At 44.6% G+C, this 17,228-nt stretch overlaps 3 protein-coding genes across 6 annotated transcripts; 1 reads left to right on the top strand and 2 right to left on the bottom strand.

The window, feature by feature from the left end:
* Positions 1 to 71: 71 nt before the first annotated feature.
* LOC104933173 (tetraspanin-8-like) lies at positions 72 to 6,253 on the bottom strand. The gene is made up of 9 exons (XM_010748562.3): positions 6,054 to 6,253; positions 4,557 to 4,628; positions 4,345 to 4,461; positions 2,368 to 2,442; positions 1,593 to 1,688; positions 988 to 1,101; positions 881 to 916; positions 716 to 799; positions 72 to 538 (listed from the first exon to the last, which is right to left on the bottom strand). Exons 1-9 carry the CDS (start codon positions 6,111 to 6,113, stop codon positions 398 to 400), a joined length of 795 nt encoding a protein of 264 aa, XP_010746864.1. The 5' UTR covers positions 6,114 to 6,253; the 3' UTR covers positions 72 to 397.
* Positions 6,254 to 7,153: 900 nt separating this feature from the next.
* On the bottom strand, positions 7,154 to 11,807 carry LOC104933172 (tetraspanin-8). 2 transcript variants are annotated; one of them, XM_010748561.3, is made up of 10 exons: positions 11,693 to 11,807; positions 9,716 to 9,900; positions 9,264 to 9,341; positions 9,066 to 9,182; positions 8,720 to 8,794; positions 8,546 to 8,641; positions 8,318 to 8,431; positions 8,151 to 8,198; positions 7,854 to 7,937; positions 7,154 to 7,744 (listed from the first exon to the last, which is right to left on the bottom strand). In XM_010748561.3, exons 2-10 carry the CDS (start codon positions 9,815 to 9,817, stop codon positions 7,625 to 7,627), a joined length of 834 nt encoding a protein of 277 aa, XP_010746863.2. In that variant the 5' UTR covers positions 9,818 to 9,900; positions 11,693 to 11,807; the 3' UTR covers positions 7,154 to 7,624. The 2 variants fall into 2 exon arrangements, with proteins under 2 accessions (XP_010746863.2, XP_027147676.1); XM_027291875.1 differs by having other exon boundaries at positions 11,667 to 11,703.
* Positions 10,780 to 16,178, top strand: LOC113748370 (lateral signaling target protein 2 homolog). Of its 3 annotated transcripts, none has more exons than XR_003464298.1 (4): positions 10,780 to 10,917; positions 11,326 to 11,356; positions 11,660 to 12,064; positions 15,715 to 16,083. XR_003464298.1 is itself a non-coding variant. In XM_027291877.1 (2 exons), exons 1-2 carry the CDS (start codon positions 11,995 to 11,997, stop codon positions 16,161 to 16,163), a joined length of 519 nt encoding a protein of 172 aa, XP_027147678.1. In that variant the 5' UTR covers positions 11,943 to 11,994; the 3' UTR covers positions 16,164 to 16,178. The 3 variants fall into 3 exon arrangements, 1 of the variants encoding a protein (XP_027147678.1); XR_003464299.1 differs by having other exon boundaries at positions 10,781 to 10,917; positions 11,348 to 11,356; XM_027291877.1 differs by lacking the exons at positions 10,780 to 10,917; positions 11,326 to 11,356 and having other exon boundaries at positions 11,943 to 12,064; positions 15,715 to 16,178.
* The last annotated feature ends 1,050 nt before the right edge of the window (positions 16,179 to 17,228 follow it).

Raw genomic sequence — 17,228 nt, 5'->3', positions numbered from 1 at the left:
GAAATTTTTGGAAAAAACTTTTGTGATTTAAAAAACCCAAAAATATTTCCTTGTTTATGTCTCGTTTAGAAAAACAGTAAAAAAAACCGGCAGATTTTATACCTGATATCAATAAGCCCCGCCCACCACAATGCCAACCAATCAGCTTCACTCTCACCTAATTTAAAACGAGTAATGATTTCAAAGCCAAGCCCAGTGGTTTTTTTTGTTTCCATTGAACTCGGTGGAGCCAACAGTCACGACTCCTCACAGTGACGTAAGGCACTTTGGACCCCGCGGTCCTCTTAACTGCATATATCGCCTAAAATCCGAGAATAAACAGAAACGACATGAACTCCACGTCCTGAACAAGCTAACAGACAGAGGACAGACGTGGTTGTGGTGGTGCTCCTCCTCTCTAGTACTGTGGAGGGTTGTGGAGCTCCTGGTATTTGGGTGGAGGCGTGGTGAAGATGGCGGGGACCGACAGCACGACGGTCGGTCTGTTGGGGTAACGCAGCTGGTGGATCATGATGGAGGACAGCGTCATGCCGAGCAGCTGGAGAGTTAAAATGGAAAATATCAAGTTCAAGCACTTTCCAGGCCCAATTCCCTGCATAGTATATGATTTAAATGTACTTCTCAAGGCCTTGAATTTCCTTTTTTATCCCCGTTTCCCGCCCCCTACCCTGTATTCTTAAATGAGAAATGAGTTCGTTAATGAATTAACGCTCACCGCCAGAGCAGCCAGAGTGAAGACGACGCCGATGACGATGTCGGCGAGCAGCAGGACGTAGTGAATGATGATGGGGAAGCAGGTCTGGAGACGGGAGCAGAGCAAAGGTCAGTTCATGTGCACGTCACGTTCATACTAACGCGTTCAGAGTGGACGGGAGCTCACCTTGGCGTAGACGGACTTGGAGGGAAACATCACGCGCTGTAAGAAGGAGAACGTTTAAAAAACGTTTCTTTGAAATAAAGAGGATGTGCGGTTTGTGTGACACTCACTCTGTAGCTGAGGGTCTCACACGTCCCCTCCGGCTCCACCTCCTGGTTGCACAAACAGGAGTCGGGGATGTTCTGCCCCCAGTCCTCAGAACTGAACAGACCACAGCAGTGCAGCTGAGAAAAGAAGAAGAAGGTTAGTGATGTCACTTCCTCCTCACGTCAAACAAACGCCGTCGTCCTCAAAGTAGGACAGTGGTTTGTTTTGTGCTTTTTACCTGATTCAACAGGAAACACGACGGCAAAGTGTTCAACAACAACAAGTTTAAAAAAGAAGTTTCGGATCAAACAAACATCGTCTTAATTCTCTTTGAAAAGAAAAAAGAAAAGAAAAAATAACCTTTAACATTTAACAACATGTTTTCTCCACAGCTGATTTCAGGACTGGAAGCTCGGATCATTAAACTCCTCGTTTGGTTTTTCACATTTGTCAAAGCGACAAAACAAACACACTCTTGTTTGAGGAAGCGACATGGAAATATGATGTTTGCATAGTTCTGAAACAGGCTGATGACACAGCTGTCAGCCGGCCAATCACAGCTGGGATTCAGCTGGGAGTGGGAACCGGTCGGTTACTAGAAAGATCGACAGTCACGACTTCCTGTTACCTGTCTCTGCAGACTGTCGGCCATCTCCTTCACGTCTTCTGAGGCTTTGTCCAGAGGCAGCAGCTCCTGAAACTTCTGCTTCACCACGGCCTCCAGCTACACACACACACACACACACACACACACACACACACACACACACACACACACACACACACACACACACACACACACACATCGCTCGATCAGTAAAAATATGTGAAGACATCAGTGATTTATTGATTATGTATCGACTGGTTTGTCTTGACTTGGAGTGAGGAGTCTTCAGTCGGTATCTAATATTTAGGAATATTTCTGTTTTCACTAACGAGCTCATCGAGGTGACAGAGACGCTGACGAGTCTGAATTTAATTAGAACGACTCGATCAACACGATTAGAAGCGGCTCGTTTGAATTTCAAGGACGTTTCAAGCACTTTGTTAATATTTTCAAGGTACTCCAGAACTTTTTTTCAATGCTGCTATAACAAACAAACAAACAAAAAAAAAAAACACATCTGCGTTTTCACATTAAAAGACTTCAACTGGACTTTTATTGTGAAGTGGCTGCAGATGTTAGACGAAGAGGACACGCCTCGTTCTGTCAGGTCAGACGAAGAAAAGAAGAAAGTTTGTCTGAAGTAAACGAGGTCGCAGAGAGGAGGCGGGGCCTGGAGGCTCCTGTTACCTGTCTGACCTCAACAACAGAGTCTGAACAGGAAACACTGAACGACTGATTATTATGATTATTGATGTGTGTGTGTGTGTGTGTGTGTGTGTGTGTGTGTGTGTGTTACCCTGGGGCGGGCTGCAGCGGCGTAGATCCCAGTACGGAGCATCATCAGACTTCCACAAACCATGCAGACCAGGAACTGTTGAAGGGGACAGGAAGAGGCCGTTACCACGGTTACAGGCATTTAGAATGAGAGCGCACACCTGACTCATCACGAAACAGGTGTGTAGCTCGTTAATACAGGTGGCCACCACTCTGTGAGCAACAGTTTAGAAATAATGTCTGTCAACATATAGCTCTGTAAAGGGGCTGAAAGTTTCCTTTAAATTTCTGGAAACTTATGTTAAATTATGGGTAATTTAAACAAACTGTATCGTATCATCAAGTTTGGATTATTTTATTGAACAATATTATGTAGCTGTGTGCTCTGGGCTCTAAAGTGTGGTCCAGGTACAGAAATCACCTGTGCAGGTAGGGGGCGTGGCCTCAGTAGCCCTGCAGTAAGCAGTGTGCTCTGAGGAGGAGCAGATATTCAAGTGGACCTGCAGGAAATCTGGCTGTTTTAGTCACGATGATGATAAAATATATTTTCCATAACTATGTTTAAGTTCACTGTTAAAGGGCCGAACTTTAATGTTGTAAATTAACGGTTTATTCAAATAAAATTAAACCATTAATTCTTGTAGAAAGTTTCCAACTTTGAAAATTCCCAGAATTTTGCAACCCTAGCACTGAGTTGCAAATAAAACACAAAACACAGACTGTAAATGTCGACGCCCGCAAGTTATTTTTGTGGGCCGATCATCGTTTATGCGTCAACAATATAATCAAACAGTTGGCAGTGGCGCTCTCATTGTATTAGGTCTATGGTGTAGGGCAGTGAGATGATTAATTTAAAAAAGAGCCGAGTGCGCGATCCCCGTCTTCTCTTCACTTCAAATTTTCGAGGGCTGACCGGTCCGCGGCACAAATAAGGTTGGGAACCACCGGTTTAGGGTTTTTTTGCACCGAGCAGGCGATATGAAGTGCAGTAAACAAACCTGTTAGTACAGGTTCTTCTGGTTCACGTAACTTGCTGAACTGTGTTGAATAAATGGAGTAAGCGTTCCGTCTACAGTCTCTGGTATTTTTCTTTTCTGTTACAGACTAAAAAACAATGTTAATAAAGTTTCTTTGTTGTAAGTTGAACTATATTTCTTTTTTTGTTTGTTTTCTTTAATGTTAATAAGGATACAATGTTATGCAGAGGTGTACTTGTAACAATTTTATAGACAAATGATATTATTTATAGACGCGGCGGAGAGTGGGGGGTTGTTTTCTTCTTGCTAGGGGGGGCGTAACAGAGAATAATTGAGAAGCACTGCTCTAATGGGATCCGACCACATGGCCTGTTCTGTTTCCATCTGTGTCAGCTGTGCACTCACTTTCCACCCACTGCCTTCTTCATTTTACACCATTAGATTCTGACTTTCTTTACTGCTGCGTTTTCATACATATTAAAGCTGGATTCACTTTTAAGCATTTTAATCTGCACGCTTCCGTGCCAATAATGATGTTGAAGCACACCCTTGAAGGTAATGTTCCTTAATTACCCAATAATGTACCAAAAAGTCACAAATTGCGCAAGAGTGTTTCAGAAAAAGCTTGGTCATCATCAAAACGTAACTTTTTGGCACGGGAACACATCCTCTAAAGTAATATTGCCCAATCACACAACAGTGTTTCATAGTTTGGGGCAAATATGAAACATTTTGATTATGTTTTATTTAAGTAGGAATTCCGTGCCAATATTGAGGTTAAAGCACGCCAAGTTTTTAAAGGAAGTAAGAAGGTATGCTTTTACGTCATTATTGGCACGGAAACACACCCTCTAATGTGTTTCCGTGCCAATATTGAGGTTAAAGCACGGCACCTTATTTAATCATCAAAATTTTAGTTCTTAAGGAAGCAAAACAAGTTAATAAATGTTTCTTCACGTCTTATGTAAAAATTATTATTGTTATTCATTTCCCCCACAGACACGGCTGGTCTCTGTACTCACCACGATCAGGGACACTTTGCTCTCCTTGTGGGCGCCGTAGGCTCCCAGGATGGCGATCACCATGGTAACAGAGCCCACGACGTAGAGGACGATGAGGCCGGTGGTGCGACCCTCGAGCTGTTGGGAAGAGACGATAAGACGGGTTAATATTTTATGTTTTTTTTTTTCTGTTGGTGAATTTGACTTAGTTCGATCGTTTGTTTCGTTCTTACGCTTTCTCCATCCTCGATGTTCGTGAGGACCTGAGACAGCAGAGCGAGCGAGATGATGACGCCGCCGATAATCTGGGAAACAGAAAACTTCGTCAGGCTTTTGTTGTGCAGAGCTGTACCCGGCTCCTGGAGATTAAGGCTGGGATTTCAGATTATCCTCAGGACAGATCAATCAGCTGATTATTGTTTTTTTGCAGTTAACTAATTATTTGACGTCTTTTGTTTATCCAATTCCCATCGATGGAGCCATGAACGTTTCCTTATGATGTCAGTGCAGGTTATCTTTATTTATAGCACCCAAACTGTATGACGCATTATATGAAACAGACAAACTTTGACTTGCATTCCCAGAATTCAGGAAACCGCAGAAATGAACTGACAAAAATGTGTTTCTGTTGTAATGAAGTGAGTCCTGGATTATTATACTGTTATCTGATCTGCGTCACATCACAGAACTGAAACCTGATGACTCCTCAGGGCAGGAAGAAAAGGGGACGTTCTCTGTACTTACAGTAAATAAAGACCAGGAGCTTTTATTTTGGAAGAGGTCCAAGCTAAAGCTTCATGCAGAACAAAACAGCTGCAAACTATTAAAACTGAATCCTTGTTTAAATAAACAGAAACCAAAGCAACAGAAACAGTCACAAAGAGCATTTTATGATATTTTAAGAAGGAAAAATGACGTTTAAGAAGCCGGAAACATCAAATGTTTATGGGTTAAATAGTGAAACTGAGCAACTTTCGACTGTTGAGACATTTGAGGACATGAAACCAAAAGACTGGACACATTAAAACATGCAATGACACAATGAAGTAAGAAAAAAAAAGATTTTTTAGAGTTTACAATGACCAGGTGAGCTCATCCACAAACAGATTTAAACTTATAACAATGTAACATGAACTTTATACATTAAAAACTGTTAAAAAATGGACATAAATCGATTTGTTTGACTTTTTAAAGCTTTGACAACAAATTTAAATATTAATTAACATGCAAACATTGTGTTTTTTCTCATTAACAGACTCATTGTTCAGCACACCTGCTGTTTTATGTGTATTTACGTACAAATAAACACTCAAACAGCTACAGACGCGTAACAATAATCATAATAATGATATAAAAACTAATAAAAATTAAGACTTTAAGTTTTTTTGTGTCAAAAGTCACGATGACTGTGCACATTTCTGTCACACAGGCAGGTTTAAACTCATACTGCTGTAATATACTGCACATTATAAACAAACAAACATGTTTTTCACTTGAAATCGGTTTGTTTTTACTTTACAAAGTTTCTGCTTAACTTGAACGTTAATTTAAATCTTAATTAACATCCGAACATGAATTAGAAAGCTTGTTTTGAAGCTGTCCTGATGTTTCATGGATGTTTTTTATGTATTCAGGTATAAACACAGCTCAGGTGTGTCTCTGAAGAGGCCCGGCTCACTCCAACCTGCACTACGCACTTTTTATTCCTCCGTGAAGGTTCGTGAACTCACCGCGAAGAAGATGTTGAAGACGGTGAAGAGCCGCTTGAGGCAGACGTTGATCTGAGACATGTTTAAAACACTGAAACACTGAAACACTGAAACACACACGTGAGGAAAACTGGACAATGTTTCTGCTCCGACAGCTCCGGCACTCAGTGAGGAAGCAGCCGAGGGTTGAGCTGTGTGAGCCGGGCGAGGCGGAGGAGGGAGCCCGGAGGAGAGGCGGGCCTTCCAGTAAATACCAGCGGGAGGGAGAGGGGGGGCCGCCGGGTGTCCGAAAAGGAAACATCCGGCGAGGGTTGGTGGGAGGGAGAGGCCGAGGGAGAGGGGCTGATTCCGGGAAGAGAAGTGGAAAATTCCCGTTGTTTGACACACACACACACACACACACACACACACACACACACACACTGAGCGTCTGCTTAGGATTACAGGTACAGGCGGAGTCAGGCCTGAGCATACAGAACAAAAAGACTATTTACTGAGTATTATTTTCTGAGTATTATTTTCTGAGTATTATTTTCTTCCTGTTAGGGTTGAAAACAGAACAGGAGAATTTTTTTTTACTTTTTCAAGTGAATGCAATACGCTTCTGTGTGAACATGTAACTACAACAACTAAGTGAGTCACAGTTCAGACAGGAACGCCAGGTTACTTTCATACTTTAGATATTTGAGTCTGTAAGTGGTCCACCTGAGGCTGGCTCCAGAAGTGAGTCAGTCTCCATAAGTCCCCATGTCCAAATGTCCAACTTCACAGCAGAAATAAACATGTTTACAGCCTGGTACAAAAAACAGTTTTGGTCTCTGTAGCTAATTTCCCCGTTCATGACAACTGTACTGAGGGTGAATTTATATACAACTCACCTGTTCACATTATATTAAGGCTTAAAGTCATGCAGATAAAGTGCTATAATGCTTTGATTGACAGGTGGCTTGTTTGAGCAACCAGGCGTCATCCAGCCCCCCTCAGGTCCACAGATGATCCACGTCTTTGTCGGCTAAGGTGGTGGAGACAGTACTGCCTCCGTACCCGGATGGTTTCACTCATTGTGGTCAAAAAGACTAGCATAAAGGTGATGTGATCACATCTGTCTGGCAGGCACACGGGAACGTTTACGGTTTATTTGTTCAGGGAAAATACACAAATCTACAAGCCAAAGTCCAAGTGGAAGTATCCGAGAGTCTACAGGTGATTCAGGTACAGGTGATGGTCAAACCTCATCTCAGACAAAAATGTGACGTTCTGCAGCTGAAACAATCAGCCGATTCATCGATTAATTCATTGACCTGTTCGTGTAGGAGCCTGTTAGCGTTGGCATGAAGCCATGAACAATATGTTTTCTATAACATTCAAGATTCTACATTTCAAATGCAGCAGAAATTGTCACTATGAGCCCGAGGACTCGGATCATCTGGACCAGCCCAGACCTCTTTGGATTTGATCCATGTTGCTGAATTGTATCTCGTTTTGATTGTGACGCTCGATGGTTCTCAACATGCAGTAACAGCCCAGTCCCCTTCACAGCAGCAGCAGGAATATTTGAAGCTTCGTGGTTTGGTTTCGATGGTGATGGCGGTCTACAGGCGCTGGTAGGCAGGCGGTTGGTCGACGAACATCACGGGTAAGGGCGCCGCGTTCGGGCCATTGCAGGTGTTGATCTGGTAGATCATCAGTGAAGACAGCACCAAGCCCAGCAGCTACAGGGGAAACACACTCACGTCAAGTCTGTTCTCTGTACCGGACGCACAGATGAAAAATGATATCCAGCTTCACCTCTGAGGCGCGTTAATGTGTTTGATAACTCACCGCCAGGGCGAGCCCAGTGAAGGCCGCGGCCAGTGTGACGTTAGCATTGGTTCTAGCAGAGTCCACGATGAAGGGGAAGCAGTTCTGAGGGGAGACGAGAGAGTTCTGTTTGTTTTCAGGGTCTGACTCTGGTTCACACATACAAAGGTTGTAACGTGTATGGAACAGGGTACGTGTTCTTCCGGCAGCCGGACGCTGTGTTGGGTACGTGAGGAACTTCACCAAAGGCTTTCACAGACATGTCAGGACATCTGAGAACTGTGTGAACTTATTAATTACTAATTTCTGTCTACTGACCTGTCTGAAGACGGACTTCTTCTGCCAGAAAAGGTTAAACAGGAAGTTCTGGAAGACGAGATGGAGAGAGAAACTCAGTATTTCTATCTTTGTGAGGACTTTTACACTCTGAGGACGTGAAGTGATTATATTCAGATGAACATGATGTTTAAGGAGGAGTAACTCACTCTGTAGCTGACTGACTGACACTTGTCCTCCGTCGTCTCCTCCTGGTTGCACAAACAGGAGTCGGGGATGTTCTGCTCCCAGTCCTCAGAACTGAACAGACCACAGCAGTGCAGCTGAACACCACAGAAGAACAAGAAGGAGAGCTAGTGCCCCCTACAGGCTGCAGTTCATTACACTGAAACACATGTGTAACATGTTTATTATTTTTGTGTGTGTGTGCATCTCACTGATGTCTGCAGAGCTTCAGCCCGTTTCTTGACGTCGTCTGAAGCCTGATCCAGTGGAAGAAACGAACGCCACCTTTCCTCCACCACAATCTCCAACTACAAACACACGTAAGAAGTGCAGCGAGTAAAGGTAATGTGATATAATGATGATGATGTGGGTATGCGGATTGTTACCTTGGGTCGGTCTTCAGCAGCATAGACTCCAGCTCGGAGCATCAGCAGAACTTCAACGACGGTACACACCAGGAACTGCAGAGGAAGAGGATTCAGCTTGAAAGAGTTGATGTCTGGTGCACTCAGAGGAGAACTCCTCGTCCTCAGTGGAGGTGTATACCTCAATATACAAATGTAAGTTGTGCACGTGTTTTATTTTTAGAGTTTGGCAGGTAAACGTTGGCACGAATGCTCCTCATGGTTGCAATGTGACAAAGAAGAAGCAGCCTCAGAAGTCTCACAAGCTTCCACGTGTTCAAAACTCTTGTTTTGACTCTCGCCAACTGTTTCTGGCGTTTCTGCTCACCGCGTTCAGAACCATCAGGTTCTTCTGATGGGCTCCGCAGGCTCCCAGGATGCCGATCGCCATGGTAACGGAGCCATGGATGTAGAGGATGATGTGACTGGTTGTCTGGCCTTCAAACTGGATAAGAGAGAGTTGATTGGTTGGTTAGCGCTGAGTAATAAATATATGTGTTTGTGTGTCTCTCCAGTGTTGACTTACATCGCTTCCTCCATGTGCGACGTCCTGCGATGGGAACAGCTGAGCCAAGGCGACGACGAAGACGAGTCCACCCACAATCTGAAGCATGAGAGAGAACAGCAGGAAGACGAACACAGAGTGAATTAAGGACGGAAGAAGAACTTCATCAGTGCTGTGACTTGCAGTTTCATTTCACGCTGAAGCTCGGGGCTCCTCGCTGTCTCTGCTGAGGCGTGGGATATTTCCGTCAATCACGTGACGAGTTAAAAAGATCAGTAATCAACAGACAGACTCTAATCCAGTGAAATGCAGAGCTGTTTTCCTCTTTAGTTCAAATACCTGACTCATAAATGTGCCTCGTCTATCTCACCAGCAGAGGTCACTCATATCCTCTCTGCTGTCGCTGCAGATCCACTTTGTGTCTTCTCAAAAAAGCTTCAGACATTTTCCTGCCTTAAAGTCCAGTTACTCACCACGAGGAAGATGCAGAAGCCGAAGAGGAGATACCAGAGATGGGGCTTGACCTGAGGCATCCTCCTCCTGCTGCAGCGTTGGTGGACGGAGCAGGGAAACATCCAAACGATGTTGATGTGAGATGACTGTCGTTCAGAGCAGGCGGTGAAAGTGAAACCAGGAGCCAGACGATGGGCAGGGCTTCCTGTAAAAGATGGATGCTCCTTAAGAATTAGATCATGAGGAGGAGACACGCCTCAATTTGACAAGATCTACTTTTGGTCTGTCAACCAAAGACTGATTTCCACTGTTCCCCCTAAAGAGGTACAACATGAACACTGAGATTAATTCTTGACCTTACGACCACATCTGTGATAAAATAAGATGTACTTATTTTTCCAGTGTTTCCAATATTCCTTGGCCTCCTTCAGTGATCAAACAGATACAACTAAAACGTGAACCTTGATTTTAAAGTCATTTTCAAAGTCCGTGCATGCACACTGGTATCACAGTTATGGTCTTGTTTTTTTTTTTTTTGTGTGTGTTTGCAGATGTTTGCTAAACTATGCAGACAGAATTTGGGATAATCTGGCACATAAACATCATATCCAAGTTTCTGATCCTGGTTTGTCATGTGCTGTGGTGGTGGTTGATATTAGAAAATCTATTTTTTTTTTACTTTTGAATATGTAGAATTTTAGGATGTTGACTTATGATACAAATCAATCAAAACAGCGCTAAATTTGTCTAATTAATAAAAGGTAGTAAAACAAAGAGCCGTTTGGAAGCCGAAAGAGCCGACTCCTCTTGGTGAGGTCAAATGATCCGACTCCCTAAAAAGAACCGAACTTCCCATCACTACAGTTAACACAATGGCTTATGTCTGATAATTATATTCATTAGTTTAGCTGTTCACTAACTCGGCGGTTAATTAGTGAGAGGGAAGACTTTGTAACTGTAAATTAGTTACATCATTGACTTATAGTTACAACTAACGGCCTGATACGAGTGTTTATTTTTTTCCCGCTCAAAAGCTCCTAATGACGGTTTATTTTTTCCCGCTCAAAAGCTCCTAATGACGGTTTATGTGATACGACACGCCGCCATTTTGGATTCAGACCGCTCATGACATGACGCAGCATGCTAATATGTTTAGCATGCTACTTCGTATATTGCAGTTAACGAGCGCGGTTTGCTAAAGCTGCCGAGTTATGACCACTCGGTAATTAATTAATATTCATATTTACAAATCGAGACAGACCGATAGTTGTAACAGATCCGAATATTTTATCCCGCTTAGCTGCGTTAGCTTCTCCGCGATGCTAATGTAGCTTTCTTTCTAGCACAGGAGCTATATTAGCGCGGTGTTTCAGTGCAACGAGTGACCGTGTTAACTGGTGACCGTTAGCCGAATGTGTTGTTGTTATTTTCTCATTACCGTTACAGTGTCAAAAAATATACCTGAACTATATTTTACATGTACGTATAATATAATCTTCATGTTTTAACACCTGCCATAACTACGACAACCACAGGTGCGGTCACCAGTTAACACGGTCACTCGTTACACCGAAACACCCCGTGAATTAGCTCAAGTTACCGTTTGAGGTAACCTTATTTTCTCTTTAAGACTTGTTTGTGACCCTCCATAGAAGTTAAAGGTGAGTAAATACATTGATTTAAATTTACGTATTTTATGGCAATACATCAATAACGTTAATTGTGTATTTATGTCGCTAAAATGGCACAAAAAAAACTTAAAACAACCTAAATGTAACGTTTACAGCTAATTAAAAATACATTAGGAACGGTCAGTTAATTACTATAATAGCTGTCATGAAAATAAAGTAAATAATTAAAAAATAATTTGAATAAATGATGATGCTCCTCTTCCTCCACCACGCCTGTTCTCCTCCCCTTCCTCTCTCCCTCTTCATCATCATCATCATCATCATCTTCACCAGCCTCCACCTGAACTCCATCTCAGCCGCACACACCTCTCCGTCGTCTCTCAGTGTCAGATGGAGGAATAACCCTCCGCTGTTCCTCCTCCAGCCAGGCCGCTGTAGGACACCGAAGGGCGGGGGCAGAAGGAGCTCGGGGCCGGTGTTGGGAGCGGATCTCCGGCAGCAGCTCTGGCAGCGCCTCCTCCCTCACGCTGCTGCTGCTGCATGCTGCGGAGCCACACGTAGATGAACGGAAACATACACCGCCTGCTTCTCCTTGATGCACTGTTCCAACACCGAGAGGAGCTGCAGGGGCCGATTGACTTCAGTGTGATCCGCAGAGAGAGGAGAGGATGAGCCGCAGAGGATCCCTCACCATGTCTCTGCTCTTGTGTCTGATGTGGACACAGCTGCTGCTCACAGGTAAGCCCTGTTTTTATCCGAACACGAGCTGCAGTGGAGCTAACGTGATGATTAGCCTGTTATGGTCACACGAGCTTACACACAGAAGATGTATGTGCAAATGTTGTTAAAAATTCAGATATTATGTGTGTATATTAACGCTCAGATGATGTGTGCTGCACGCCTGAAAGGAGCATGTGCATTAAATCCTCACAACAGAAGCTCAGCTCTAATGATTTGATGATATTGGAATATTAGGATATTTATATTTACAAAATATGCAAAAAAAATGAATTTAAATATGTTGTATATTCTTCTATGTGGAGAGATCCACAGTGATATGAAGCAGACAAAAACAGTGAGTCCTCACCGTGAAGGAACGACTGATGCTGAAATATTTTATTATAACCAGACACACTCTGACGCTGATGTTCTCTCTGCGGCTGTTTGATGCATGTTTTTCCTCCCTGAAAACTGAATCCAGGTCAGAGGAGCCGTCCACACACCAGGTCTCCCTGAGCTGGTTGCCTAACTGGCTCCCAGCTGCAGTCAGACGCTGACTAATTAAGAAACATTTAGTTTGATGGAGACGCTGTTTTATTTAGTTTGTGCGATCACCTGTCAGTCAAAGCGTCCACGCTCTTAATCCTGCATAACTTTAAGCCTTAATATAATGTGAACAGGTGAGTTGTATATAAATGCACTCTCAGTACAGTTGTCATGAATGGGGAAATTAGCTACAGAGACCAAAACTGTTTTTTGTACCAGGCTGTAAACATGTTTATTTCTGCTGTGAAGTTGGACATTTGGACATGGGGACTTATGGAGACTGACTCACTTCTGGAGCCAGCCTCAGGTGGACGTTAGAGGAACTGCATATTTTGGCACTTGAGCGTAGGCCCAGCCCAGTTGTAGCTCGCTCCTCGGGGTAGCTGAGTAGTTGCTGGACGCTTCGATTGACAGGTGTACGCTCTTACAGGTGGCTTAGCCGGAAGAGACAGGACTACAAACATGGCGTCAGCGAAATGATTTTCTGACCTTTCTTTTTGCTCATCAGCTGACATGACGACATCCGGGAACATTAAGATGTTGTTGATGAGTATTGCAAATATTTCTCAGCCATCATGTGTTTAGCTGTATGCTTTTATTTTGACACAGGAAGTCAAAACAAATGATTGATGGATGTTTATCATGAGAGCAGACAGGCATTTACTGGTGTGTGTGTGTTGGGGAGTGTGTCCCCCCACAGCGTTACCGGGTCAGCTCTCTCTAACTCCACCTGTGATTGGCTGATGGCTCCCACGGAGGCGAGGCAGGGTCGACTCTTCTGTCCAATTACAGCTCAGAGTTACACATAGCAACCGGGACGCTGTCGCTAGGGAGAAAAGAAGCCGAGGGGAGCGAGGGGAGCTGCGTCAGCCCGTCTGAGAGGACTCGTTCAGTCAGCTGAAACCTCGTTAAAATGCTGCTTCCTGATATTTTTAATTCAGCGCAGCAGAATGTAACGCGTGCAGCTGGCTTCACACAGACAGGCAGATTTGTGGCACAGATGCAGCCAAGAAAAATAGTCCTGACTTCAGCAGACAGACAGTCTGGAGGACACTGTGTCAGCTCAGACTGTGACGAGGGACTTTAATCACTCTGCATCCAACCACAAGAAACACCCGCTGCATCTTTGGCTAATTAGTGAGCCGCTAAACCTCAAACTACGACCGTGCCGTTGGTGGTACACCACCTCCTTCTAGGCTAAGTGGCAACTTTCAAGCCACAAGCTGCAGTTCCTCTAACGTCCACTTGAGGCTGGCTCCAGAAGTGAGTCAGTCTCCATAAGTCCCCATGTCCAAATGTCCAACTTCACAGCAGAAATAAACATGTTTACAGCCTGGTACAAAAAACAGTTTTGGTCTCTGTAGCTAATTTCCCCGTTCATGACAACTGTACTGAGGGTGAATTTATATACAACTCACCTGTTCAGGTTATATTAAGGCTTAAAGTTGCACTAAATTACACTAAATCTGTAACCTTGTGATGCAGGTGCAATCACCTGGAGGTAGGTGTTGAAAGTGCCCGTCCTTTGACTAAAGACTGTTTCTTTCTCGGGCTGCTGTGGACGACTTCTATCGAGGTGAACACATGCAACGTTCAAACACCGTATAGATCCATTTCAACTTGTTAAATTAACTACGGATGCACCGAAATGAAAATCTTCTCCCGAAACCAAAACCGAATAAAAATTAAATGGTTGGCCGAATACCGAAACCGAATATGAAATGTGGTTGTTAAATTTTTCACTTTTTTTTTTTTTGACTATTGCATAAATGGCCTAGAATAAATTTGTAGACATGTTTTTTCAAAGAAAGTAAATGTTTATTTAATATCCTTCAAATATTCCAGTAGAATTTCCAGTTAGTATAATTATTATTTCATTTATACTGTTAGAAAGCCCATGTTGTTTTAATCACTGTTAATTTGTTCTTGAAAGAAATACTATTTAGTTTTATTATGTTTCCGGTAAATTTCCATTTTTCCCACGTTCGTGAACGCATCATAGTCATTCCGACGGTCATTGAACGCACCTCACATGTGTGAGACCCCATAGAGCAGTATATTAAAGAGCAGTGTATGATGTATTTCTTTCCTGTGCTTTTCCTATATCCTGCATCGTGGGTTTATTGTGTGTGTGAATGAGAAAAGAATCAGCAACCCTGGCCATCACCGCGCACGTTGTTTCATCGCATCAACTGCGTCACGCTTCTATTCGGCCACTTCACCGAAAGCCGAAATGCACTTTTGGGCCATTTTCGGCCAAAAATTTCCGGTGTCCGAATTTTCGGTGCATCCCTAAAATTAACTCATTAACTTAATTGAATGAGGACAAAGGAGTACGCCTCTGCTTCTGTCCTGTCCTAAGACTTTGCTGCGGTCCGCCTGCTGCTTGTCTTTAAATAGATCTTCTCAGGTCTTTCAGTATGAACACGTCGCTGTGAACGTGAAGCCGGATGCTGCCGGAGGGGAAAGGAGCTTTGCTTCTTCTCCTCGCAGGATAAATAAAGACTGAATGAATTATGCAGCGTTCACGTTCATCACGGTTGGCTGAGTTCACTCTGTGTGCCGGGGTTTCCTCTCTCAGCCTGTCTGCAGATTCATGAAAGCCTCCATCATTACCACATCCTTAGACAGTCTGTTGGACGTCACAGAGACTACGTCCAGGTTTTAGACAGTCTGCGGGGACGTCACAGAGACTACGTCCAGGTTTTAGACAGTCTGTGGGGACGTCACAGAGACTCGACCAGGGTTTAGACAGTCTGCGAGGACGTCACAGAGACTCGACCAGGTTTTAGACAGTCTGTGGGGACGTCACAGAGACTACGTCCAGGTTTTAGACAGTCTGCAGGGACGTCACGGAGACTACGTCCAGGTTTAAGACAGTCTGCTGGGACGTCACAGAGACTACGTCCAGGTTTAAGACAGTCTGTGGGGACGTCACAGAGACTACGTCTAGGTTGTAGACAGTTTGCGGGGACGTCACGGAGACTACGTCCAGGTTTTAGACAGGATGCGGGGACGTCTCAGAGACTACGTCCAGGTTTTAGACAGTCTGCGGGGACGTCTCAGAGACTACGTCCAGGTTTTAGACAGACTTCATCTCCCCCGTCTTCTTCTCTCCTCAGAATCGTCTTCTGGTGATCACGAGCTACGTCTCTTCCCTTCTCGACGCTCCAGTCGTCTCCCTCCTCCTCTGCACCCCCGGCATGACCTGAACTCACAGCACGATGTGGACAACCTTCCCGAGTCCCACCCGCACCACCACCACCACCTCCATCACCTCCACCACCATCAGCACCATCAGCACCCTGCCAGGTTAGCCAAAGTGATGCCGGCCGCACACTTGGACTCTCGGTTTCGTCAGGAGCCCGTTGGCCAGCAAACCCTGAACCTGCTCGCGCGGCCACATCACAAGGTGCAGCCGGAGCACGCCGTGGTGTCTGCACGCCACCTGGTGACCGTGGTGAGTAATCCGCTTACTGACGGAGATGTTGGGGAGCTTTTTTCTGTTTATTTCAAACGAAGGCTGCTCTGTCTTTTTGGGCCTCATTTTGAGGACAGTCTGTGTGTTTAGCTGGACTTGTACCACAGTTTGAGAAACATCGACATAGCCGATCAGAATCATGGCGGTACAGAATGACATTGGCACCAACCGGGCGTATTCGTTGTCACTTCACCTGCTCTGTGCTTGTAAAATAAACGCCATGTTCACGTCAACATGACACCGGGTCACGTCTCTGTCTCTCTGTGACTGTCAGTCGACAGATCGTCCACTAGTTAATCCATCGCGTTGTTCTGGCTGCAGATCGTCATGATCGTACAGTTTGAAGCATGTAGTATTTAAAGTATCAGAGTATGTGTGTGTCATGGATGGCCTCGGTTTGACTGCGGCACTCTGCAGAGGCGCGTCTGATAGGTGGAGGCTGTCTCCGCCCTCCTCAAAGGTCACAGGTGACCGATACAGACGAGGTCAGAGGTCAGAACGAACGGACGACGACAACAACGAGGAGCTGCAGACTCCCCTGTGGCTACAGCGCCGGAGGAGAGATGCTGCACTCTCAGTTGCCATGGAAGCACTAATCGTGTGTGTGTGTGTGTGTGTGTGTGTGTGAGAGTGTGTGTGTGAGAGAGAGACCCACTTACCTACACAAAGGGTGGTTACATAAGTCTTAGATAAACAGCAGCGACCTTCAGAGTGACATTGAAACACAGACAGACTGACAGACGGTATGGTAGTCCTGGAAAGTATTTATAGAGTCCTTGAAATTCAAATGAATCACATGAGACAGACGTTTGTTTATTGACATGTAGCAGATCATTCATTGAACTGAATATCTGCACGTCTCACCGCCAACACTCCCACAATCCTCTGTCGGAGGTCGTCGTCACCACAGATGCATTGTGGGAGGCGAGGCAATCTGGAGAAACGCTGGAAGTTTACAGACGGGGTTATCTGTCTGTCTGTCTGTCTGTCTGTCTGTCTGTCTGTCTGTCTGTTAGTCTGTCTGTTGGTTAGCAGGAACCAGGCGTCCTTAAAGTCTGCGGGGGCGTCTTGGAGACTACGTCCAGGTTTTAGACAGTCTGCGGGGGCGTCTTGGAGACTACGTCCAGGTTTTAGACAGTCTGCGGGGACGTCACA

Source organism: Larimichthys crocea, chromosome XX, assembly GCF_000972845.2.
Source record: "Larimichthys crocea isolate SSNF chromosome XX, L_crocea_2.0, whole genome shotgun sequence".
Taxonomy (NCBI): domain Eukaryota; kingdom Metazoa; phylum Chordata; class Actinopteri; family Sciaenidae; genus Larimichthys; species Larimichthys crocea.
Note: the sequence above shows the minus strand (reverse complement) of the source record. Positions and strands in the feature narration are given on the sequence as shown.

What these genes read in the sequence shown, in the direction of transcription:
- LOC104933173 (XM_010748562.3), bottom strand. Translation starts at nt 6,113, where the DNA reads ATGTCTCAGATCAACGTCTGCCTCAAGCGGCTCTTCACCGTCTTCAAC. An exon ending in ACATCGAGGATGGAGAAAGC is followed by an intron (nt 4,462 to 4,556) that starts GTAAGAACGAAA and finishes TCTTCCCAACAG; the next exon opens with CTCGAGGGTCGCACCACCGG. An exon ending in TCACTCTGGCTGCTCTGGCG is followed by an intron (nt 539 to 715) that starts GTGAGCGTTAAT and finishes TTAACTCTCCAG; the next exon opens with CTGCTCGGCATGACGCTGTC.
- LOC104933172 (XM_010748561.3), bottom strand. Translation starts at nt 9,817, where the DNA reads ATGTTTCCCTGCTCCGTCCACCAACGCTGCAGCAGGAGGAGGATGCCT. An exon ending in TCGCACATGGAGGAAGCGAT is followed by an intron (nt 9,183 to 9,263) that starts GTAAGTCAACAC and finishes TCTCTTATCCAG; the next exon opens with TTTGAAGGCCAGACAACCAG. An exon ending in ACCTGATGGTTCTGAACGCG is followed by an intron (nt 8,795 to 9,065) that starts GTGAGCAGAAAC and finishes CTTCCTCTGCAG; the next exon opens with TTCCTGGTGTGTACCGTCGT.
- LOC113748370 (XM_027291877.1), top strand. Translation starts at nt 11,995, where the DNA reads ATGAGCCGCAGAGGATCCCTCACCATGTCTCTGCTCTTGTGTCTGATG. An exon ending in GACACAGCTGCTGCTCACAG is followed by an intron (nt 12,065 to 15,714) that starts GTAAGCCCTGTT and finishes TTCTCTCCTCAG; the next exon opens with AATCGTCTTCTGGTGATCAC.